This window comes from Phyllopteryx taeniolatus, chromosome 10, assembly GCF_024500385.1.
Source record: "Phyllopteryx taeniolatus isolate TA_2022b chromosome 10, UOR_Ptae_1.2, whole genome shotgun sequence".
In the NCBI taxonomy this organism is placed as follows: domain Eukaryota; kingdom Metazoa; phylum Chordata; class Actinopteri; order Syngnathiformes; family Syngnathidae; genus Phyllopteryx; species Phyllopteryx taeniolatus.
Window position 1 is genome coordinate 5,357,364 of NC_084511.1, and position 24,243 is coordinate 5,381,606.

General features: G+C 40.5%; 2 protein-coding genes across 5 annotated transcripts; both read right to left on the reverse strand.

Annotated features, from left to right (window-relative positions):
* Window positions 1–664: 664 nt before the first annotated feature.
* Window positions 665–4,272, reverse strand: smim19 (small integral membrane protein 19). Of its 2 annotated transcripts, none has more exons than XM_061786764.1 (3): window positions 4,002–4,272; window positions 1,322–1,446; window positions 665–1,143 (listed from the first exon to the last, which is right to left on the reverse strand). In XM_061786764.1, exons 1-3 carry the CDS (start codon window positions 4,121–4,123, stop codon window positions 1,079–1,081), a joined length of 312 nt encoding a protein of 103 aa, XP_061642748.1. In that variant the 5' UTR covers window positions 4,124–4,272; the 3' UTR covers window positions 665–1,078. The 2 variants fall into 2 exon arrangements, with proteins under 2 accessions (XP_061642748.1, XP_061642747.1); XM_061786763.1 differs by having other exon boundaries at window positions 3,990–4,272.
* Window positions 4,273–6,540: 2,268 nt separating this feature from the next.
* Window positions 6,541–23,877, reverse strand: fam199x (family with sequence similarity 199, X-linked). Of its 3 annotated transcripts, none has more exons than XM_061787897.1 (9): window positions 23,767–23,877; window positions 23,080–23,125; window positions 22,777–22,956; window positions 12,073–12,292; window positions 11,408–11,566; window positions 11,167–11,328; window positions 9,850–10,033; window positions 8,940–9,043; window positions 6,541–8,847 (listed from the first exon to the last, which is right to left on the reverse strand). In XM_061787897.1, the coding sequence occupies exons 3-9, from the start codon at window positions 22,950–22,952 to the stop codon at window positions 8,674–8,676; spliced, it is 1,179 nt and encodes a 392-aa protein (XP_061643881.1). In that variant the 5' UTR covers window positions 22,953–22,956; window positions 23,080–23,125; window positions 23,767–23,877; the 3' UTR covers window positions 6,541–8,673. The 3 variants fall into 3 exon arrangements, with proteins under 3 accessions (XP_061643881.1, XP_061643882.1, XP_061643883.1); XM_061787898.1 differs by having other exon boundaries at window positions 23,076–23,125; window positions 23,767–23,843; XM_061787899.1 differs by lacking the exon at window positions 23,080–23,125 and having other exon boundaries at window positions 23,767–23,834.
* Between the last annotated feature and the right edge of the window lie 366 nt (window positions 23,878–24,243).

Sequence of the window (24,243 nt, forward strand, 5' to 3'; positions counted from 1 at the left end):
ACTTATACTAAGTCCATATTAGAAAGTCACTATATGGAGGTCGTTAAAGTTAGTATACATGACTGTTTCTACATTCCTCCCTTGTCCAGTAAATATTTACCACCAAAAATGTTCAATCAATATTAAACTTCATTAGCAACTAAAGTGTGAATTTGAGAAAATTATCCTATTTCCTGAGCTCAATAAAGTCCTTTAAGTGCCCCAAAATGTAAATCTGTGTTTTGTTGCTAAATTACATTATATGTTTAGTGCTGAAAACCTGTGCAGAGACTGAGAACAATATAGTACTGAATTGTTGATTCATTTTCACCGAAATGTTCCTGGTTTTGTGGGCGAGTATCCTCGTGACATCACTAGCATCAGACAACATTGCAGCAAGCACCCATATTCCATGCAGTGGCCATTCGGCGGAATAACAACTTGTTCATAAACCCACTTTTACAAGTATAGTGTCCATTGGCCAAGAAACGATGCCCACAACTTATGGTTACCCATTCATAAACTTATTTGTATGCAGTAACACCCCCTCCATTGTAGGGGTTTACATTCCAGTCCACCTCAGCAGTAAGTGATATCTTATTTAAATATACCCTTGGCATATTTTTTCGCATTTCTGGCACCTAACATCTTTGAATGTCTATTAACACACATAAAACAACACAAACACATTTAAACATAATATATTGAGAGCAAGAGCAATGGATAACACAAAAATATTGTACAAACACTAATGAGGTGCAGAGATTTTTCTCATTTTAAACCATGAATTCAGAACATTCAATACTGAAGATTATGAATGTTAAATGGCGCTGAGAACAAAACCAAACTCTTGATAATCCTGATCACTTGATACTCAATTGATAATGGAAACCAAATGCTATCATGTCTTAAATTAAAGAACATCTCATTTGTCGTTACTTGAAGTTGAAGTTGCTAAAGTGGCAACTCACAAGATGTATAAGCTACTCCACAACAGAACATCTCAGTCTTCATGCATCGGTCTTCCCAAGAATTGGCCAAAATAAAGGCATGCATCTGTTTGCTACTGTACATGACTTTCTTGTCCAGAGAAGAACCCTCATTCCATGGAAAGCTGCACACTGTCTGCTTGGCCCTGATGCTGTTGCTGATCATATTTCCTGGCTAGAACACAACAGGACTTTAGGTTAGGATATCATAAAGTAACAGGTGCCTTCACCCAGTAATTTCAAACCAGTGTGGTGTTGTGCGAGACATTTTCTAATACTAAATATCTGCCTTAGTACATTGCAGATGGGGCAACTGAATTACTGCTAAACTGAGAAGCAGACTTGATACCAACCTAGAGAGTACATTTCCAGCTGTTGTCTCAGGCGGACCTTCTGCAGGCTGTCATAGAAGTTGGGCTCTGGGCTGCTCTCAGCAGTGGGAGGCAGGGTAAAGATGCGCATGATCTTCCGCTTATTTCTACATAACGAAACAACATTTGGCTGCATCACCAATAGAATGTGTCAAGTTGTCATTTATTTCACATATTACAGTAAAAAAAAAAAAAACTCTTGATGACCAACTTACATATAAAATATTACAGATAAAATACGTTTTGAATCAGCTTTTTGGGTGATTTTGTTGAGGTTCTTGGAATTGTTAAAACTTTTTTTTTGTTTTGGTCATTGACATTTTAAATAGCTATAGTTATGTTCTAAAGTAGTGGCCCTAAACTAAATGCAACAGCAGCCATCTGGAGGGAGAGGAAAAGAGAGTGAACTACATGACTCAGCAGCATTTTTCTTTTATTCATATTTATGTTTTCAGCTGCAATGGGTTGTGTTACTCAAACCAACTCGATCCAGTTACTATATCACAAAATGACATTACAGTAGGTATGTTAATAAATCCAGAGAAACAGCCGCTATTTTCTTTCCATTTCGCTGTGCCGGATTTCGGGCATGTGAATTTACTGGAAGTCCACCAAAATCGCGTGTTCTCATCGTTTCGTGGAAGGTAATACTTTTTGGGAAATCCCTTTACCACCTAGTTTTTGAAATTTTTAAATCGGTAGAGATTTTCTGTGGTTCCAACAAAGATGAAAATGTTCCTCGAATTTGGCGCTGAAAATCACACATTTACTGGATCCAACACGATAGAAGACTAACTAATATTATTGTATTCTGTGAAGTTTGAGCGGATGCCACTGAAACATCTGAATTTGGCCTGTTTAAACATCTTATGTTCAACTAATAAGAACAACATAGGACATTTTTGACTTAAACCTTAAAGGCCTCTTTATACTTTATGCTCGACGCGCACACGGCAAAAATTTTTTGCCGCTTGTAGAATGCCGTGGAGATCATCTCTCGTGATTGGTCCGTTTTAATCACATGCTGTGATGTAATCGGCGTTCCACATACCACCTACGGCGCCGCCTTCTTGATCGATATTGCAGCATAATTAAATGTATCATCTGGTCGTCTAGGTCCATTTGTTCTACCAGACTGTTCCACACTCGTCATTTTTGTTGCTTTGTTCCTCCTTATATATATTTTTTGTATTTTAGTTACATACCTGCTGTATTTTCATGACCATAAGGCGCACTTAAAAGTCTTAAATTTTCTCCAAAACGGAGGGGGCGCCTTATAATGCGGCACGCCTTATGTGTGCACCGAGGTCCAAAATCTGTAAAACTTGTGTGACTTCGATGAGCGCTCCGCTTGACTGATTGGGAGCATTTTCTGCCGACACGCTGCTTATATAGAGGAAAAGCGGACGTGACTGAGTACAGCATGCGGACGCCTCCAGTAGGTATGTAGCGCCGGGGTGTGCATTGTGCAAAACAACATTGGTTTGGCTAAGGACCCCCGAAAATGGCACCTACGAAGACACACGCTTACGAAGCACAGTTTAAGCTGCAAGCTATCAGTTACGCGGAGGAACATGGGAATCGAGCAGCTGGGAGAGAATTCAAGATCAACGAATCCATGGTTCGCAAGTGGCGGAAGCGGGAAAACGAGCTTCGCCAAGTCAAGAAGACGAAACTGAGTTTCCGTGGAAACAAGGCAAGGTGGCCCGAGTTGGAAGACCAACTCGAGTAATGGATTAATGAGCAAAGAACAGCCGGTCCCCACAGTCACCATTCGACAGAGGGCAATAACGCTTGCAGAAGAAATGAAAATGTAACATTTTCAAGGAGGTCCGTCTTGGTGCTTTCGTTTTATGAAACAGCGCCATCTATTCATCCGGGCATGGACTACCCTGGCGAAGCAACTTCCGGCAGATTACAAGGAAATGCTGGCCATCTTCCGCTCCTACTGCAGTAAAAAGATTGCCGACAAACACATCTAGCCCAACCACATCACCAACATGGACGAGGTGTCGCTCACATTCGACATCCCGGTGAACCACACTGTAGAGAAGAAGGGGACTATCACGGTAGCGATACGCACAACGGGGCACGAGAAGTCGGCTTTTACTGTTGTGCTTGGTTGCCATGGTAATGGATTTTTAAGAGGAAGACGCTGCCTAAAGAAAAGTTTCCAGCCGAAGTCATCGTCCTATGGTCGTGAAAATACGGTAATTACAGATTTTATCCATTGGTTTGGTTCATTTCTTCAAACCGAAAGCCATTCTCAAAATAACATGGACAAACCTCCAAACCATTTGGCAATTGTTAAGAGTTGCATTTCTCAATTTCATCAAATAGCAAATGTCATAGTACATGTCTCCGTAGTACATCTTTAAAAATGATTATGTACAGTGAACAGACCTTGTTGAAGAATAAAATAATTAAAAATTGATTGTCGATGGTTGGGCTGGACGACTCAAATTAAATAATTTATTACCTGTTTTTTTTGTTAGTTTTTTTTTTAAACTTAAAAACAAAATAGTGTGTTAAATTAAATGGTCCGGTTTTTTTTTCAAAAATGTTCCTCCAATCGTGGAATGCCCGTTGTACAGTATTACAGTAAGCATGTAGCGATAGAAATGGTGCAACAGAAGCCGAGTGTGCTCACTTTCTGGCGTACATGAGCAGGCCGAAGCTAACCAGGATAACCAGCAGGTAAACGTTGGTGGCCTCGTTCCACGCTTCGTGAACTGAGTAGTCGATAGACTCGGGCTCATTCCCCAAATGGCCGTGAGCCCCCATGCAAACACCGCGTAAGCGTTCAAAGTTCCAACTAGATACTGTCGGAATAACTGTAAAACATCTAATACTGTACCATAAACTACCTTGCTTCTAGTCTAGCTTCTCGACGTTGTAAATAAAAATTACGTCACGTATTCCAAGTACTTCCGGTTTCTACGGAAACCGGAATGTTTTTCTAAATAACCAAACGCAATAAAGAAGACCATCAGAAAAATAAAATTGAGACTTTTAGCACTTCTAGATATTGTAGCATTAAAAACATCTCTTCACCGCATACAATTTTTTTAAATAAAAAAATTATTTACAGCAACACTTCCTAATTATTAGTTGCAATGATATTCTTCCAGGCCACTCAAGCAATTCCAATGGACACGTCAGTACAACATTAAAATCGCACTCTATTTCAATAAAAAGAATTGTTTAATTGTATTAAACCAGGTTAAATTTTTCAATCTGAAATTCAAAACCCCTACTGTAATACCGTACGATTTTCATGTGAATATTGAAATTCCATGTATCCAATTTTTGTTTCAAATTCAATTCTCATGTACGTGATTTTATGTAATATCTATGGACTGTAGTAGAATTATCAAAATACTCATCATCCTCACTAAAACCTATTGTGAGTATTCAGTTGGTAGCTCTGTTGTCAATAAATAGTTTAAAAATATTATATATATATATATATATATATATATGCAGTTCCCTCCAAAAGTATTTCGAACGGCAAGGTCAATTCCTTTGTTTTTGTTGTATACTGAAGACATTTGGGTTTTAGATCAAAAGATGAATATGAGACAAAAGTTCATAATTCCAGGTTTTATTTCATGGTATTTACATCTAGATGTGTTAAACAACTCAGGACAGAGCACCTACAGCTAATCCCCCATACCGACCATTGCCCAGCGACCAGAACAAGGCCCAGAAGGTGGGTCCGTCCAAGGCAGGAGACGCTGGCACCCTACCTTAAGCCCCGAGGCAGCTGGGGACCCAGCTGCCCAAGGGAGAGAGGCCCGAGAACCACGGCGGAGCGCCCCGGAAAGAAGGAAGAGGACGGCCCCCAAGCCCGCACCCGGAGAGCAGGACGAGACTCCTGGAGCGGGGCCAGCGGGCACCTCCCCGGCAGCCCTGAGGAGGGCAACATGGACACAACCAGACCCAAGAGGAGGAGGGGGAAACAGGCCCAGCATCCCCAGAGGAAAACCTCGCAGATCCAGAAGGATAGGGGTTCAAGTGCATGCAAGTGACCCTATGGTGTGCACAGGGGTCTAAAATGTCAAGAAATGATTTGGTCACTTTATATTACACATTACATTTCTGTATCACATTCTTTCCCAGGAAAACAGAATCAAGCTTAAAGGGTCACCATTTTAATGAAAGGTGACCAACTCTCTTAACTTTCCCTGTTAAATTACGCAGCAGACAAAGATGAGGAGAAATCGGAATCCTACAGTTCAAAACCGAGGAAGGTTTCTGTGTAACTAGTGACCAGAAGTGGTTTATTGGTGCACAATGCCAGAGAGCATGCAAAAAAGTGGACCATTTTCAGTACAATGAGTGCACGTTTGATTTTGAAGAGCCCACTTTATGCATACTATATTGCGTAACGTGTGATCTATGGAGTACTTTGAACTGGCTTAGCTGTAAATGACTTTTTTTTGGTCATTGAGAATGTATTTCTAGAGATTTGTGCCCAGTAATTATCGTCAGTAGACACTAAGAGGTCTTTTCCCCATTTTGCAATTGGCAAGTGTATTGAATTAGTACTTGAGATTAATTTGTATACTTTTGAAAGCATTTTTTGTTTTGTTTTGTGGGAGTAGTTCTACTATTTTCTGAACAAAAACAGGTAGTATATATATATATATATATCACAGTAGGTCTTAATTTCATAAATTTAGTTTCTGCCCTTTCATTTATAGCTGGTAGGCCTGTTTCTTTTTTTTTGGGGGGGGTTGTTTTAGTTGACTGAACAATTTTTTTCAACTACTTATAAGATGAACAAAACATTGTGCATTCATGATGTATAGTTTCTTTTATATATTGCACACAATACACCACACTGCCAGACCAAACATATATTCAGTATTTTAACAGTAGATAAACATGATATACTAAGTACATCGTGTTATATTTCATTTTTAATTACAAGGAGTCCTCGGTTTATTATTGGGTTCCGTTCGATTGTCTATCACTAGCCTATACTAATGCAGCAGTAAAGTCATAATTTCAGTAAATATTAGTATGAACACCAGGTCACGGCCATAAATATAATATAACTCCAGTAAATATTAGTATGAAGACCAAAACTATCAGATGAAAACTAGGTAGTACGATGGTAACTGAGCGTGCCTTCTTGTGCCCGACGTATTCACGTGCTGTTGTTCATAACCTCAGTGTCAAATGACTGTGCCAGCTGACATTTTCATCAATCATTTTAATGTCATAATCAGCAAAACATTATTTACACATTTTCATTGCATCACACTGTGACTTTTTTCTTTTCAAAATTATCTTTTTGCTTCCCAAAATAGAATTTTACTACTTAAACACTACAGAATACATAGAACTGCTTTGAAAAGAAGAATTGCTGCAATTAAAAATCAATTCAGGAGAGCCAAAGTTAGAGTATATAATGACGTATCAAGGCTGTTAAGAGATGGAGCGAACCAAAAGGTTATGACTTACAAAGGCATCAGACCTTGTATATCAATTCAAGGAGTTATTAGCTTGACGTGAGAATTCAGAAACCGTGGTAGCCGTGCACAGTACGGTACATGAACACACTCTGTGATAAGACTTCCAATAAGACCGTCGATTCATTCATTCATTCATCTGTGCGTGGCAGAGTTACATTCGGAGTGCTATCAGGGGGTGAAAAATTGCTTAAACCAACAAAACTATCGACTCTAAATATGAATAAAAATACTACTAAATTTGAATAGCATCACTACTTTTACACATAGAGAGGGGAAAACCCATTTAATTAAACCATTATCGCTGGGGCTAAGATGAAAACAAGCAGTAAATATGCAATTATTTACAACACATACATTTATTTGGTTAATGGATGGACTGGAAAAGGAACAATGCTGAAGGTTACTGAATCATACAGAGGCGGCGCGGGCTTTAACATGCATGTGGTTCAATGCTCCCTCTAAGCCTTAACAGCAGAATGGAACTACAAATTAGACCGACAGCAAAGCTCAGCTTGGTCCGCTTCACACTTTCGACCTGGCGTTTCAGGGAGCGGTGAGTGAGCTTAGCGCAGCTAAATTTAGTTTCTACAATATCCAAGCTTCTAGCCTATTACAGCGGCCAAGTTTAAATATATGAGGGGTAGTCAAAAAGTAATGAGTCCAGTTTAATTTAGCCTACCAATAATTGAGTTTTGTATATGGGGAAGCTGCAATAGGCTGCAGCTAAATAAAAAAGTGGGGTCCAGGATCAAAGGTGAAGAACAAGAGCCTGCTTTGAGTGACCTCTATGACAAGCAGAGGAACAGCAGCAGCACTGATCAGAGAAGATCGTACAGTCCCCATTGATGACATCACCATCATGCGTCATCATTCATGACATAACCATAACCCCATGCACATTTTCCAACCTTCTGAAAATGTTTAATGGTGATTCCCCAGCCAAAGCAAGAAATTCAATCACAGCTCTCTGCTTCTGACTACCATCCAATGATGTCATTTCCAAAAAGGCTGACAGGAAGAGGATAGGCTTAAACAAAGCTTTATTATTATTATTTTTTTTAAACAAGTATTGAAACTCCAAACAGTGAATATAGTGAATTGCAAAAAAATGCAATTATTAGTCAGTTAAATTAAATTGGGCCCGTTACTTTTTGACTGCCTCTCGTACATTACTCACAAAAATGTTGGGATATTGGGCTTTCAGGTGAACTTAATTTGACCTCTAAACTTTTGAATCCACTTGTTCAATGTTTCAGTGTTTTTTACACAACTTGCTGTTCTCTAACAAGGAGCTGAATGCCACAACTGCCTTTCTGTGACTCTTCCAGTCTCTATTGCAACCTCCTGGTGACACTGAAAACTAAGTTCAGTGCCCACATTTGTTGATCTACTGTTGGGCGGAGGATGTTGGCCACTGAGCAGAGCGTCATGCGTGTCATCAGCAGGTTGCAAAGGAGATAAAGAATAGAGGAATCGCAGAAATGGACATCGTTGAAAATGTTCATGGATCAAACAGCTCTTGTGATTTTTCCTGCTCAGATCTTTTTGGGGAGAACACGTTATGCAAAAAGAAGAAAGAAAAACTGAACAGTTAAAACCAGGTGCATTCAGAATTGACTCAAATTAAGGTCACCTGCATTTTAGCTTTATCCTATTTCCCCAAACAGCCCAAAATCCCTAACTTTTTTGTGAGTAGTTTAGTCAAACCTTAACTGTATAAGTGATCACGTTTAGCATGAGCTACTAGAAGCTCTTAGTAACAGCAAAGCCAAACGGTCGTGTTAGCCAACACTAAACTAAGCATGCCAAGCTCTACGGGCGTTAGAGGGAGCACTGATTCATTCACTGGTGTCACATGAGTACGTCCAGGTCGTCGGCGCGGTCGTCCTCCTCGGTCACCCGCAGCGACAGCACCTCCTCGTTAAGGAACAGGCCGCTCAGACGCTCCTTACGGGCCTGCCGTTGCTCCTTCAGCTGACGCTTGCGCAGGGCTTTCTGCTGGAGCTTGCGCTGCTTCGAACGTTTCTACAAAGAGGTGACCATCACGCCAGAAGAGGAGGTTACGAGAGACGCTTGGCAAAAATACGACCGGGCTGGTGGATTGAAAGCCGTCTTACTTTAGAATCTCTGATGCGTTCTGCAGCGCTGGAAAGATTGCCGTCACTGTGAGCTCTGCTAATGTTAGCAATGCTGCTGCCACTGCAGGCTGAAGCTGTTCCACCTGGAGAACACCATGACAGCAAAGTATTGGACTTAGTAATCATTTTTAATTGCGTGTATACAAATACTGCGGTACCCTGACAACAAGTTTAATTCGTTCTATAACTCAATTTACTCATATGTCAAATCAATTTTCCCATTACAATTACCCCCCCCCCAGTCAACACATAAAGCGAGTTATAATTCTTGACCTTTGGGGTATTTTGGCAAAAGCGTGTCACAGAAATTAAATTGAGACCATCAAGATCTTCATACGGAAGTATGGAGCCTCTCATGTTGAACACCCCGCAGTTGTATTCGAAATTTGACCAAACTTTACTAGGAGTAATATGCCTCAAGAGGGGCACAAACGTTCAGCATTCAACCCACCTTTCAAGACCTCACTGCTCTCACTGACCTCAGTTCAACAAACAAAGGATTAACTCTGGGTGCCTTCATTTTACACTTATGACAAAGAATGACCCTCGCAAACTACAGTGTCGACCCGCTATATCGCAGCTCATTGTTTGCACCCTCTTTATGTCGCAGATTTGTAAGCTATAATTTTTTTTTTATTGGTATACTGTTACAGGCAGTTCCGAATTTGACATTTGAGACATTTGAAAATAAAATGGTTAATTCTAAGATTAAGATCTCTTCTTCCAGGGAGTCCTGGGATAATAATTTTTTCGCTAGTTTAACGTATGACCGTTTATTTCTCTTTCCATGGAAAAAACTGTTTCCACCGGAGAATGCAAAGACTGACTGTGTTCGAGCTTAGAAGTCAGATCGCAAGAGGTTGGGAGGTCCACTCAGTAGCAATTCTACCTGCGACAGAGTTGGAGGCCGTGGAGCTGGTAGAGGAGCTGGCGGAGCTGACCATGCTGGCGTTACTGCTGCTGACCCCGCTGACGCCACCTGTGCTGGCGCTGCTGTGGCTGCTCCTCTTCCAACCCTCTCTAGTGCTGCTGGCCCTCTGCCTCGGGCCATGTTCTCTGATGTAGTTGCGTACCTGGAGAAGGGTGCACACACACATCAATGATCGCACGCTGTGAGATCCAAATCATTCACTCATTCATGACTCCCTAATCACTAGTCACTAATCCTAATGTGGGGATTTTTCTATCGTAGACAATATCGTTCACTCATCAGTCAAGTGAAAAATAGTCTTTGAATTACTTGGGTGCGCCGTTAATTACGCTTTGGTCTCGTATAATTAAAATGTACACGGTCAATGTTATATTGTTTTAGCAGAGTTTAATTTACAAAAATAATACAAAGCACTTTGTTCATCTGTGGTGTCATGTGTTGCTCTACTTTTTTAACGCTTTTAACAATCAACACAAAAGGTTTGCCCTTTATATTTCGTTTGGGCAGTTATAACAAAAATAGGTTGAGATGTCACTTGGTTAAAACATTCATAATAATGGCAAAAACAGGGAGAGAAGTTACTTTCATAAAGAAATACAAAGCTCAAAGTTGTATTTTTTTTGGGGGGGGACATTGGATTTACTGCATTTTAGGGGGGTTAGTTCATTGCTGTTTTTTCAATGCATTACATTATTGTATAAATATGAAATACTGTATTACAATAGTGAACGTTTCTGTTTTCATCTCCTCTGTGTAGGGTGCAACAGCATTCCTTTGAGTTTTACAATATCAAATTAAATCACTCCTTTAAAAACATAAGCTACCAAACAAACTAGCATCTCTGATCCTTAAAACTGATTATTTGCTTTCTTAATGTACTGTACGAATTGGTTGAGCAGGGAGTTAAAAGGTAAAGGATATTTTCGCGTCACAACTCATGAATCTGTCTCGTGCTGAAAATCAATCCAACAAAGGAAACAGAAAATAATATTTCTGTGTTTTTGAGCAGCCAGTTTGTTTTCAACATGCATTGTGGGATATTACTGAGGGGACAAAAAAAGGGCACATTCAAACAACACTCCAAAATCATTATACAGGCCATTATATAGCGGACTGGACAGGAGTGATTCCAAACAGCCACTGTCGAACTGTTGGTTTCTTTCGTAAGTGACGTTTCCATCAGGTAATACAGTTCAGTGTGTAACAGCACAATGGCACCTACGATACAAAATTGATAGGAAGCCCCGTTTTATGAGCAATTGACTCGTGGCCCACCTGCTTGAGTTTCTCATCAGTGAGACAGTTGAGCTCGATGATGAACTCGCTGTCCGTGGGGGAGATTTGAGCACAGGGATCGATGATCTTAATGATGTCCAGTTGCTCTCGCAGGCCCATTTCCGTGCTGACCTTACGACTCAAGTACTCGATGTATTCCACCTGAAAGACAATGCGGGTTTTAGCGTTCCCATTGATCTTGTCCCCGAATGTTAAAACTGACAGGTTTTAGTCGCATTACTTGTTCATCATTGGTCATGGCACTCCATGGCAGCTCATCCAGGTTGCGGTGAGGGTGGGGTTTCGGCTTCCTCTTGGGAACCAAACAAGGTGAATTCGGGACACTCGGAATGATGTCGGACAGAACGTCACTGTTGCTAGTGATGTCGCTTCCTGGCAACTGGAAGACAGATTAGGAATGTGAGGAGTTTAACAAAACACACAGGCCGCCACCAAGGCCTAACATGGTATCTGGAATATTCACAGATTTGAAAAAAGACCATTCTTACACATGGACTGTTCATCGATATGGACTGTTCACAGACATCTTACAGATAGTGAAAAGAAAACTGTTTTATAGCCAACACACTTTCCGTACCTTTCTCCCTGACATTATTGTAAAGTGCAGGCAATGCGTCCTCTGCAAAATATTTCCTACTAGGAAACTCGTACCTGGGATCCAATGTTTTCATCAGATTTCTGAATCCTTCTTTATCCAATGTATGAATAAAAATCATGTCCTTGGCTTCACTGAATGAGATTGTTGATGTTACTCTGCTCTATTTGGTGCTTGTCATCTCGTAACGACAAGCACTGAACATAGCGCCTAACAACTATGGTCTGTAGGTGGTGGGAATGAGTGACCAAACTGCTTTACATAGTTTTGTTTTTGCGCCACAAACCCACCTGCCACTCAAACTCGCTATCAGACCAGTCCCAGTACGTGCTGATGGAGGAGGAAACATCACTGCAAACACTGCCCTCTGGAAACAGGTCCAGGGACGTCAGCTCCTGATCATCCAGCAGGGAGTAGCAGTCGTCCTGTTCGCCCACAGACACCGAAGAGAAGAGCTCTTCGCTGCATTCGGAGCTAGCCACACTAGTGCCACAGGAAGTGAGGTTCCACCTGGACAGCAACAGGTCAAGGAATCAATTCAAGTGTCGGGTGTTCAGAACTGCACCGGCAAAAAAAAAAAAATAAATAAAATAAAAAATCGACAGTACAAATAAAATGCAGAGGTACACGTTTACGGAGCAAATAGGAAGGAGTTCTGCGCCAACAACCTGAATTTGTAAGCACCAAAGCCTTATCACTAACATTAATTAACACAGAAGTCATAATTACAGCAAATACTGGTATGGAAAAGAATCAAGCGGAAAAACAGTAAGTATGGCAGTGATTGAGCGTGCCTTCTTGTGCTCGGTGATAACGCATTCTTACGCTAGCATTCTACCATAATTTGTAAATGAGCCTAGCCTACCAATGAGTGTTTCTTTTGGTAACTGATGCTGTTTGACTAACAATTTGTTCGGCAAAAAGTAGACAGTCTTCTTCCCTGTTATCTAACTCAGATGGCGATGATTGCTTGAGACTCACTTTTCTGTTGCTCGGATTGAAGCATTAACATGTATGTTAATGCTTCGGATTGAAGCATTAACATACTTCTTTGACAGTGAAATAGATCGCACACTCAGCTAGGGATTAATTTTGAATTTCACACACTTCAACCTTAAACCCCGCTGATGGGGTCCTGCCTTTTACAAGTGGAAATCGTACCATCTTCTCTGTAGAAATGTTTATACTTCATCCACATGTATGGTTGGATTCATTTTGATTTTTTTTTAAAGGAATTTTGAAAATTCAACCTTTGGTGTATATCTGGTGGTGCACGCCCAAATACAGCCAGTTTTTGTCATTGTTTCAGTTCGGGTCAGGGCTAGTCAACACGCGTTCTGCCACCCGCAAGTATCCCTGCGCCTATTGTTTACAAAAATTCCAAATTGGTTTATACGGAAATTCGGGCTATTCTATAACAGCAATGTTTGAAATGAAAACAGCGTAATCTCAGTTAAAGACAACAGTTTTGACGCAGTCAGTACTGGGATTGGAACCATTCTATTGACATATTGTATAACAATACAGGTAATTTCACCATGGTATAGTTCAGATCAGATCAGTTGGCATGTGTGGACTGGATGGTGATCAGAAATGAAACTAGCGTTATCAAATCAGTGAGACAGCATGTAAAGGCCTTTTCACACTATATTTGCTCAGTGTGAAAGGACGACATATTTGGAAGCAGTGATGTAACAGCCTAGAAGAAAGTCGGGAGGCTTTCCCCGCTGAGTGGACAGCAACTCTGCAATATGTATTTGCCATTATTGGAAAAGAAAGCCCTAACTTTGCTTATTTTAAGATGGAGGCGGGAACACAGCATCAAAAAAATGAAATGGAAATATCCCATACTAATTTCACGGCAGCAACTCTGAGTTAAAACACGTTCGTGAGCATTCGAGTTCTAGGAAGAGCGCTTCAAGGCGTATTTCATGCTGAGCAAAAGCTTTGAAAGGGAGTTTGCAAGCCTTAGCAGAGGCGCCTCGATATATTATTTTTTTTATTGGCCCAGAGGTCGGGGTAGTGGGACACCGCAATTATGCCTTCCTCCATTTTCCCTTTGCCGTTTACAGTAAAAGTCTGCCAAACTCGCACTCAGAAATTACTCCACCAGCCCCACTCCCATTGGAGGAGTTTTTGACATAACCATGGCAATGCTCCCAAATAGAGCATTTTTCTATCCGACGATGCAACTCTGAGCGTCAGACGCCCTTCTGCTTTGACGCGACGCTCGCAGTCACGTCAAAGCGCGCTGACGCTCCCTCAGTACACACGCAATGAATGGGAAAGTTGAGGGCGTTAGACGTTTTGCCAAGTGCAGTGTGAAAAGGCCTTAATACAACTAGGGCTGCAACGAATGATTATTTTAATAATCCTTTTATTTGTTGATCATTTTTTTTAATTAATCAATGAATTGGATAAAAAAAAAACGTTAATTCCCATCCCTTTATTAAAAAACAGGACATTATTTAAAATTGACAGAGCAGAAAATGCACAAAAAGAAATTTATTGTGATTCAGTTATCAGGGATCTGGTCTTATGTGTGTCCCGCATCGAGATGCACAGAAATTAGCAGGGACGCATGAAACATATTCAATCTGCATCTATAGATGCATGGTTTAAGGCCCCACTATGTGTGTGTGTGTGTTGAAGAGCTTTCACACACTGTGAATCAAAAGTGCAAATCCTGCCTTGGTGCTGGCCAATCAGAGGCAGAGTAGGGCAGGTTATCATTCTACACAATGAACACAGGAGTTTTTTCTGGACTTGATAAATTTTCTTTGAGGTCGTAACATCCACCGCGCCGCTCACGATGCTGCAAGCCGCTGGCAGAAGGGCGTTTGCTCAGTAGAAGCACACAACTGGGACAAAGCGAAAGTTAATTGTTAATTACATTCGCTAGCCTGCGAGCTAACGACCACTCGACCGAGGCAATATCGTTAAAATGTCAGTGCTCGGAGTTGTGTGTGTACTCCCCACATACATGTGCGTGCAAGCAAACACACGCACACACACACACACACACACACACACACACACACACACACGATGATTGATGAGCAAACTCATTTTCACCGTCATTTGATTGACAGGTAAAGGTCCCACGTCACAGTCCAGCAGCTTGAGGGCGGGCCTTATTTTACATTTTATTTATCTTTTATGTAACATGGTAAAAGCTTATTGAGAGATAAAATCTTATTTTCAAGAGGCAACAGAAATTATACAGTACATAAGACAACATTCATACAATAAATAAAAAGACGAGAAAAATAACAGTGATAATAAAATGTATGGCATATGATTTAAAAACAGTTCCAAAGCTCAAATGTTTTTGAGTACAAACACAGTGTTTTTAAAAAAATTTTTTTTAATTAATTCAAATTTGTCAGGCTTTAAGACATTTTTTGGGCCTCTTTAGTGGGTTAGTGACTCTATACTTATGTGCCAAATATTTAATATTTGTTAAAGTGTAAATTTTGTGAAGAAAGTCTGAGTCTGACTTGTTCATATTTTGTATTTATCTAAGATATTTTATTTTGAGTGATACATTACAATGCCAATGTTCAATGTGCTTTAGAATTGAAAGTTAAGTGTTCTGAAAAAGGATGTGCTTGAATGATTATGCTCTATATTAGTCGCATAAAAAAACAACAACGATACTATTGTTTATCCTAATACTGTATTTTCACGACCATAAGGCGCACTTAAGTCTTAAATTTTCTCCAAAATGGACGGGGTGCCTTATAATGCGGCGCACCTTATGTGTGCAACGAGTTCCAACATTATAAATGTTGTTGTGTGATGAGAGCTCTGCCTGTCTTTTTATTTTATTTTTATTTTATTTTTTTGACTGCTTGACTGACTGGGAGCATTTCCTGCTGCTTATACAGAGGAAAAGCGGACGTGGCTGAGTACAGCATGCGGACGTAAAGCGGGAAGGGTGCGTGAAGGACGACGCTAAAGGCACGCCCCCAGTAAGTGTATAGCGCCAGGGTGTGCATTGTGCAAAACAACATCGGTTTGGCTAAAGACCCCCGAAAATGGCCCCTACGAAGAGACACGCTTACGAAGCACAGTTTAAACTGCAACCTATCAATTACACGGAAGGAACATGGGAATCGAGCAGCCGCGAGAGAATTCATGATCAACAAATCCATGGTTCGCAAGTGAAGGAAGCAGGAAAACGAGCTTCGCCAAGTCAAGAAGACGACGCTGAGTTTCCGCGGGAAAAAAAAGAAAAACAAAACGCGGAAACAAGCCGAGGTGGCCCAAGTTGGAAGACCAACTCGAGCAATGGATTAATGAGCAAAGAACAGCCGGGAGAAACGTCTGAAGTCACCATTCGACTGAGTGCAGTAACTCGGCCATGTGCAGCAAGTGAGGAAGCTTGCCATTATTCCGGGAGGCCTGACGAACCGCTGGACATCTGTGTAAACAGGGCGTTCAAAGTGAAGTGAGGGCGTGGGAGCCATGGATGACAGATGACGAACACATCTTTAGTAAGACTAGGAGGCGGCGCCGGGCGAGTTACGCCACAATTTGTGAAGGGATTGTAGATGCTTGGGCTAACGTGTCTGCTTGCACTGTTTGTTCGAGCTTTCGCAAAAGCCGGCATTATTTCTGAGGAGCCGCACGGCAACGAGACTGACTCGAACCTGGCGTGTTTGATTGAGAACTTGCCCAGCTGTTCATTTCGGATACAGAAGATGAGGACTTTGATGGATTTGTGGATGAGGATTGATCAAAAAATAACATTGTTATTGTTAAATACTTCAATAAAGTACAACCGAACTCAGTTTTGCTCCCGCTGCCTTTTTGATAACATTGTTTTAGCCTGCATGCATGCTACCATATGTTTTAAGCAAGCGTATATTTTACCATGCCTGCGCCCAATAATACGGTGCGCCTTATGTATGTGTTAAATACAGAACTAGACCACGTAACTGAGACTGCGCCTTTTAATACGGTGCGCTTTATGGTCGTGAAAATACGGTAGTTTTGGTGAAAATATTTCATCCTAAAATGTTTTTTATTGTGGCTGAGACATAATATATTGCGAGAGCGCAAGAGAAATGTATAAGACAAAAATATTGTACAAACAAAAATCTGCATTAAACCGGGACCGAGAAGTAACAACCGTCATATAGCGGAGGATTACTGTATCTGTAATCCATGATATAAATTGCTGGGACTCATTGTTGCCAGACGTGTGCATCCTGGTACTCATTCTCTCATTCTCAAGTGTAAAATGATCTATGAGTTACTGGTAGGGATGGAAATTGATAAGATTTTTCTGATTCCGATTCCATTTTCATTGCTGCTTAATGGTTCGATTCTTCGTCGATTCTCAAATTTGTGGTTTGTGGGAGAAAAATGCCCATGGGAATTTAAGTACATTAAAAAAATAATTCAATAAATAAAATAAGATAAATGCCCGCTGGATATTATATCCAGGCTTCTCACAATGAAGAAAAACGATTAACGTACCACGGTGCAGGTAATGTATGCAAGTTCCTGCGTTGCAAACGCACCCTGAACACACCCTGTGTAATTTGCAGCAAACGAGAAACCTATGTTTTTCTGCCCTCCCTGAGTGTGTTTTAAGCTGTTTAGTGACACCCCACTTGGAGTATACTGTAAAGCTAAACGCACAACAAAAACAATTACACACATTGTATATTTAAATATAAGGCACACATTGTTTTAGAGATCGCCATATTAAAGCTAACACTAAATGTAAAACCCTATTGACTGGATAGCAAAATTTTGCATTTGATCACAGGAAGGCTTTACCTTCAGATAACAAATATTAACACCCAAACGATGTAGCAACACATACAGACAAGCAATATAACAATACTCATAGGTATATATTCTACCTAATCTGGGAAAAAACTAGTTTATTAAAGTTCTATCGCGACTTTCTTCTACTCACCTTTTTGTTTTTAATTTAGCTTACAGTAAACATGTAGCTCCGTGCATGCATCACACCACACTGCCCCTAAGAAGCCAAGGCAAACTTCTGGTAGCAGTTTCTGGCAGGATGGATTTTAGCATAATATCCGGAAAATTTGCATGTGCTGTTTCCAAGAATGCATTGCTATAGTGGGACACCGCAACTGTATCACGTTTTGATGCCATTAAAATGCATTTTTAATGTGTTATTTTGTACAGACAGGGTTGCAGTGGTGTCGTTTTTAGTAGTGTATAGTTAAATTGGTGTCATTTCTAGTCATCAAATTACTGCTCCTTTTGGTGGCAATTTGGCACCCTTACGCAGAATGGTGAGAGTTACAGTCCCCTCCAAAACTATGGGAACAGCTAGGTCAATTATTTTGTTTTTGTTGTGTACTGAAGACATTTGGGTTTCAGATTAAAAGAGGAATATGAGACAAAAGTTCAGAATTCCAGCTTTTATTTCATGGTATCTACATCTAAATAATGTGTTAAACAACTCAGGACAGAGCACCTTTTGTTCGAAGCCACGCACTTTTCAAGTGAGCGAAAGTATTGGAAGATGTGACTGATGGATGTTTCTAGTTGCTCAGGTGTTGCCTTTTAGATTGATTCCTTAAACATTAGATAGTGCTTGTTTTTGGCTTTGGGTTTCACCTTTGAAAACTGCATTTGCTATTAAGCAAACAAGAAGACCACCGAGCTGTCTATGGGGAAAAGCAAACCATTTTGAAGCTGAGAGAAGAGGGAAAATCAATCAGAGCTATTGCACAAACATTGGGCATAGCCAACACAACAATTTGGAACGTCCTGAAAAAGAATGAAACAACTGGTGTAGTGACTAGACTTAAGACGATCTGATCGGTGTGATCGGTATCGGTCGATAATTAGCATTTTATGCTGATCGGCTTTCATGTCATAATTTGCCGATCTAATCAATGACGTCATCGATTGGCTTCGCACAAGACATTAACTCCGCGTCGTCGTTGAGTATGAATCCAAAAGCTAGTTTATTTTTAGCCTTGTCACGTGTCTTGTGGCACAGTACTGTAACTATCTGACAGCCAATAAAGTTTTTTTCAATCATGTCGGTTGAAAAATATGTCACCGGTCTGGGACTATTTTGCGGTGTCTCAGACAAACACGTAAGTTATTTGCAGTCTGTGCACAACTGAAGTATGTTGTGGGGAACGTCATCTAAATGCTTCAACACAAATTTGATCGGGCACCTGAAGAATGTACACAAGGAGGAGCATGCTGTGTTCAAGCAATGCAGCGTGGAGAAAAAAAAAGAAAAAGAAAAGAAAAGCCAAACGGACGCAAACTCTGGACAACAACCGTCCATATAGCCGGGACAGTGAGAAAGTTAGAGTAAGCATGTCATTAACAGTATTTATTAAAGTAATTTAATTGCAATAAAGCAATTTAAGTACAGTAAATTAGCACCCATTATTTCTGTCATGTCATGTTGATTTGACCTAAACATATGTCAGTGGCCAATCCTTGAATGCCCCCTCGAGGTCATTGATGTTTTAACTTTGCTCTAAAATGCTAGAGAATAATTTTGAGCTGGGATGGGCTCCAGCACGCCCGCGACCTGAGGAGGCTAAGCGGTACAGAAAATGGATGGATGGATTCATCCATGAGGAGTATCTGCAACATTTGCACAATCAACATTGTCCCAGATTATTGCGCTACTAGTCACTTTAAACTGCATACATTCCTTGAAGTCTTGGCGCCCTTTGCACAATGGTCATTGCACCGGACTATTTCAATATTAGTCATTCGAACTGCTCTAACTGCTAGAGGACTCTGCATCTTGTTGCACAAATGTCAAAAACATTGTACAGACATTAACCGAAAACTAGCAACCCTTTATTGCTTAGTGACAGTTTTTCTCAATGTCCTTATGTCTCAAAAGTGTTCTCTGTCAATTGACTGTCTGTTGTCGTACTAGACAGACTACCGGAGACAAATTCCTTGTGTTTTTTGGACGTACTTGACAAACAAAGATTATTATGATTCTGATACAGTACTCAGTATACAGTACACAAGTGTGTACAATAAATGAACAAGTCATGTAAATGGAGACATTGCTCCATCTTGTGATCGAATCGGTGATCGTTTTTTTAAACTTGCTGATCGGTGATCAGCCCCAAAAATCCTGATCGTGTAAAGCCTAGCACTGACCAACAGACATCGTACAGGTCGGCCAACAGCAGTTGATGACAGAAACATTGTGAGAGCTGTGAAGAAACACCCAAAGACAATAGTTAGTGACATCACTGCCAACCTCCCCAGGGCAGGGGTGAAGGTATCACAATCCACTATTCGAAGATTTTGAGAAAAGAAATATACAGGCCATACCACAAGATGCAAACCTCTCATCAGCAAAAAGAATTGGAAGGCTAGATTGGATTTTGCAAAGAAGTACAGAGATGAGCCACAAAAGTTTTGGAACAAAGTTTTATGGACTGTTGAGACCAAGATTAATGTCTACCAAAGAGATGGAAAGGCCAAAGTATGGAGAGAGAAAGGATCTTCTTATGATCCAAAACACACAAGCTCATCTGTGAAGCATGGTAGAGGTCATGTCATGGCTTGGGCTTGCATGGCTGCTTTTGGAACAGGCTCACTGGTCTTTATTGATGATGTAACTCATGATGGTAGCAGCAGAATGAATTCTGACGTTTACAAATCCATTTTGTTCGGCAATTTATAGAAAAATGCATCCAAACTAATCGGGAGAAGCTGTGACCCAAAACACACTGCCAACACAACAAAGGACTTCATCAGGGGGAAAAAGTGGAAGGTCTTAGACTGGTCTTAGTCAATCAACGGACCTTAACCCAATAGAGCATGCACTTTACCTCCTGAAGAGGAGAAACCCAGAGAAACAAACAACAACTGAAAGAAGCTGCAGTAAAGGCCTGGAAAAGCATTTCAAATGAAGAATGCAACAGTCTGGTGAAGTCTATGGGTCACAGGCTTGATGCAGTTATTGCAAGAAGGGATATGCCACCAAATATTGAATGTTATTCACTTTAAGTGAATTTAATAATGTCTGGTCCAATACTTTTGCCCACTTGAAAAGTGGGTGGCTTCAAACAAGAGGTGCTGTGTCCTGAGTTGTTTAACACATCGAGATGTAACTACCATGAAATAAAAGCTGGAATTTGTGAACTTTTGTCTCATATTCATCTTTTGATCTGTAACCCAAATGTCTTCAGTATACAACAAAAACAAAGGAATTGACCTTGCCGTCCTTTTGGAGGGAATGTATATACCCTATTATTACCACTTGCAGGCCAAGCAATTTATGAATGTTAGATTGTCCATATGTTGCGTTAGCTGCAAAATGTGCACAATAAAGTCACTGTTCCCTTTTAGCATTGATAAGCGAACCGATTGGAAATTTGGCAAATAATTTTTTAATTTTAGAACCGATTCTCGACAGGAACTGGTTTTTGATTCCCATACCTACTAAGTGGTTTGTTCCGTAACATGTCAGAAAATAGGGAAAGAGTTTCATCATTGTTTTTCAAAGTAAAAGCTGACGTTTGCAAATTTCTTGATTCAATACACAGATAATCAATCTACTTTCATGGAGGACTGCAGAAATCTAAGAATATTTACTGTTGAAAGGCTGAAATCCTAAGGATTTGGACAATTTTAAGTCAAACGATGTCTTTAAACGATTAATCGATTATCAAAACAGTTTTTGATTAATTGTTGCACCTCTAAATACAACATAGCTATGTTGCATGCTGCCATCTGTAAACCAGCAAAACAAACAATTCCTCTCTGTTTTAATCCACTAAGCTTGTTGGCTTTAATCGTAACACGGAAGTGACAATTCCCTGTCAACCAATTGTGGAGACCAGTGTGTTCAACCAACCATACTATCACTAACCTACACTAAAGCAGCAGTAACATTTGTATGAAAAAGACTTGCTAGTCCATAAATAGAAAGCAGGCAAATGGGAAACAGGAAGTATGGGAGTAACTGTGCATGGCTTCTTGTGCCAAATGACGACACTTTGGTGAGCACGTTCATAAGATCGAAACACCATGTGTTGGCATCATCGTAAATCGAGGACCCACTGTGCTGCTGCATTCCTCACTACTGGGCAATAATAAAAAGAATAATAAAGAAACGCTGATTACCTCCTTGATATGCATAGCATTTAGCTTAAGAGGTCGATTTTATTCGAATATGCTGAAAACTAGCAGATATGCTGCGTTGAAAGCATCCTAACATACTCCATCTGCGTTTTAATTTTTTTTCAGCTGCACGACAGCAGACAGGAAAGTGCTCGAATGGGTCGTCACCACAGCCCAGAGGATTACTGGCTACGCGCTTTCTTCCTTCCTTGGTGCAACTCTACAGTTATTGGCATTGCTGCCTAAGGAAGGTAACGAACATCCTCAGGGACCCGACTCACCCTGGACACTCACAGTTTCAACAATTTCTAGCTAAGATTTCGAGACATTAAAAGTCAGAACCAACAGACTAAGAAAACGCTTTTATACAAGAACTTTACGAGAGCCCCTAACCCTACTGTGCCAAATTGCCTTAACCTACTGCACATTTAAACGAAATTTACTGTGTGAGAGTCTATTGTTGTGTGATATATTTTAATTGCTTTTTTAGAGTCTGAGGAGAATGCACCATCAATTTTGTTTTACCTGTTACAGTGACAATAAAGACACTCTTATTGTTGAATGGAAATATCAAACTAAATCTTTTTTAGATTTTACAAAATAATGGAGACTACGACATAGCTCCACGACAATTTTGATACAAATAGGTGATCATAAGTGTTTATAATAACCAAGAAATACACTGTAAATCGCTTAAATGCTGGCTTTCTCCATTATTGTGTGACACTATGATGTCGGTGGACTTGGGGGCATTCTGATTAATGCATTGACAGGGAAATGGAAGATAATGTCTCCTGATAAATCTTAAAATAGGTTCCTCCCTGGCCCAAGTCTCCAAAAAGTTTCATAGATGTCAGACAAATTATTGTCCTCGCCTGTTGCCGTGGAAGCGGCGAAGGGGGTCCGTCCTATGGCAGGATGAGAGCTGACAGCTGAAATCACTGACGTCCAAGGTCCCCACATCGCTGAGGTTGGCTCTCTGGGAGAGGAGGGGGAAAGGCTCCTCTGGGGCCAGAAACTTCTCATACAGAGAATCCGACATGGTGTACATGTACCTGAGAAGAAATATTCCAAGTCATTTCATACCACCAAAGTCGATGGGAACAAGTTCATCAAGTTTTCTTCCAATCTGCATTCTACGTGATTATTTCGTTTTATTTATTTATTTATTTACTTGCCAGAAGATAGCCCACTGAGATGAAGAACCTCTTTTTCAAGGGATTCCTGGCCAAGAGGCAGCAGAAAATACAAAATACAGTTACATATTTACACAGAAACGACACAGAAGATTAAAAACACAAACACACACACAAAAAAATAGGGAGTATAATGTGGAATTAGTCTCAAAAACTTTCAGTTTAGATTTAAAAGTGTTTAAAAAAAATGTAATCAGTTAGCTTCCAGTCGGTCTGTAGTGTATTCATATATACATAAGTATACCTATATCACCACATCACAATTTACATCATAATGACCTATTCGGCCAAATTATTGTAAAATACGGTAAACCGAAGAGTTTCACAGGCTAGCTTTTACGTTATTGTTTTACTTTCTGTTCACGATTTTTATCATCCCGTAAAACACAGGGCAAATCTACTGGCGAGCAGTAAATACAGCAGAAAGATACAACAATATTTTCGATGGTGTAATATGTTTGGCAAGTTATTGTTTTGATTAGCAACTCTTAACGTGCTGTCGTAAGGCTGCGCTGGCTATAATTGATGCTATTGCTAAACACCAACGGGGCGTTGACACCAGCCTTCGAATGACACTAGAGTGATTATACGAAGACAGGAGTATCTTCTGAACTCATTAAACACATCTTAAATCGAATGAGAGCAAACAATAAGGCTGAAAACACCAACCTATTGTCGTTCAAAGATTTTCCGCAACCTCCATTTGCAAAACCTTACCACAGACCAGCTCAATCATAGATATAAAGATAGGTAGAGAGGACACGTCACTCTTGAGTTGCGTGCCTACGGCAACACTAAGCTAGTAGGGGCAAAGTCGTCTGCGAATTCCGTGTGTGTGTGTGTGTGTGCGTGCGACAAGAATATCAAAGAACAGGGATGCTGGCAGCTTGGCACATTGTGCTGCATATGGATGCGCAGAACGCCATACAATTACGACAAAGGAACTGGGAGTAACCTATCACAAGTCAATATTCTCTATTGATAATACACGGTTCGGCATTAACAAAACAGTAAACCTCGTGAAAATCATAAGAGAAATGAGCAAGTTACGAATTCAATTTAATGGGAATGTCGCCCCTGCCAAAATGACAGCCACATTGGCACGTTGGTTCGCCGGGCTGTTACACAGCGCTGGCGTATCTTTTT

What these genes read in the sequence shown, in the direction of transcription:
- smim19 (XM_061786763.1), bottom strand. Translation starts at nt 4,123, where the DNA reads ATGGGGGCTCACGGCCATTTGGGGAATGAGCCCGAGTCTATCGACTAC. An exon ending in CTGCTCATGTACGCCAGAAA is followed by an intron (nt 1,447 to 3,989) that starts GTGAGCACACTC and finishes TTCGTTATGTAG; the next exon opens with AAATAAGCGGAAGATCATGC. An exon ending in GCTGGAAATGTACTCTCTAG is followed by an intron (nt 1,144 to 1,321) that starts GTTGGTATCAAG and finishes GTTGTGTTCTAG; the next exon opens with CCAGGAAATATGATCAGCAA.
- fam199x (XM_061787897.1), bottom strand. Translation starts at nt 22,952, where the DNA reads ATGTACACCATGTCGGATTCTCTGTATGAGAAGTTTCTGGCCCCAGAG. An exon ending in CGCCGCTTCCACGGCAACAG is followed by an intron (nt 12,293 to 22,776) that starts GCGAGGACAATA and finishes GTTGCTGTCCAG; the next exon opens with GTGGAACCTCACTTCCTGTG. An exon ending in AACGCATCAGAGATTCTAAA is followed by an intron (nt 8,848 to 8,939) that starts GTAAGACGGCTT and finishes ACCTCTTTGTAG; the next exon opens with AAACGTTCGAAGCAGCGCAA.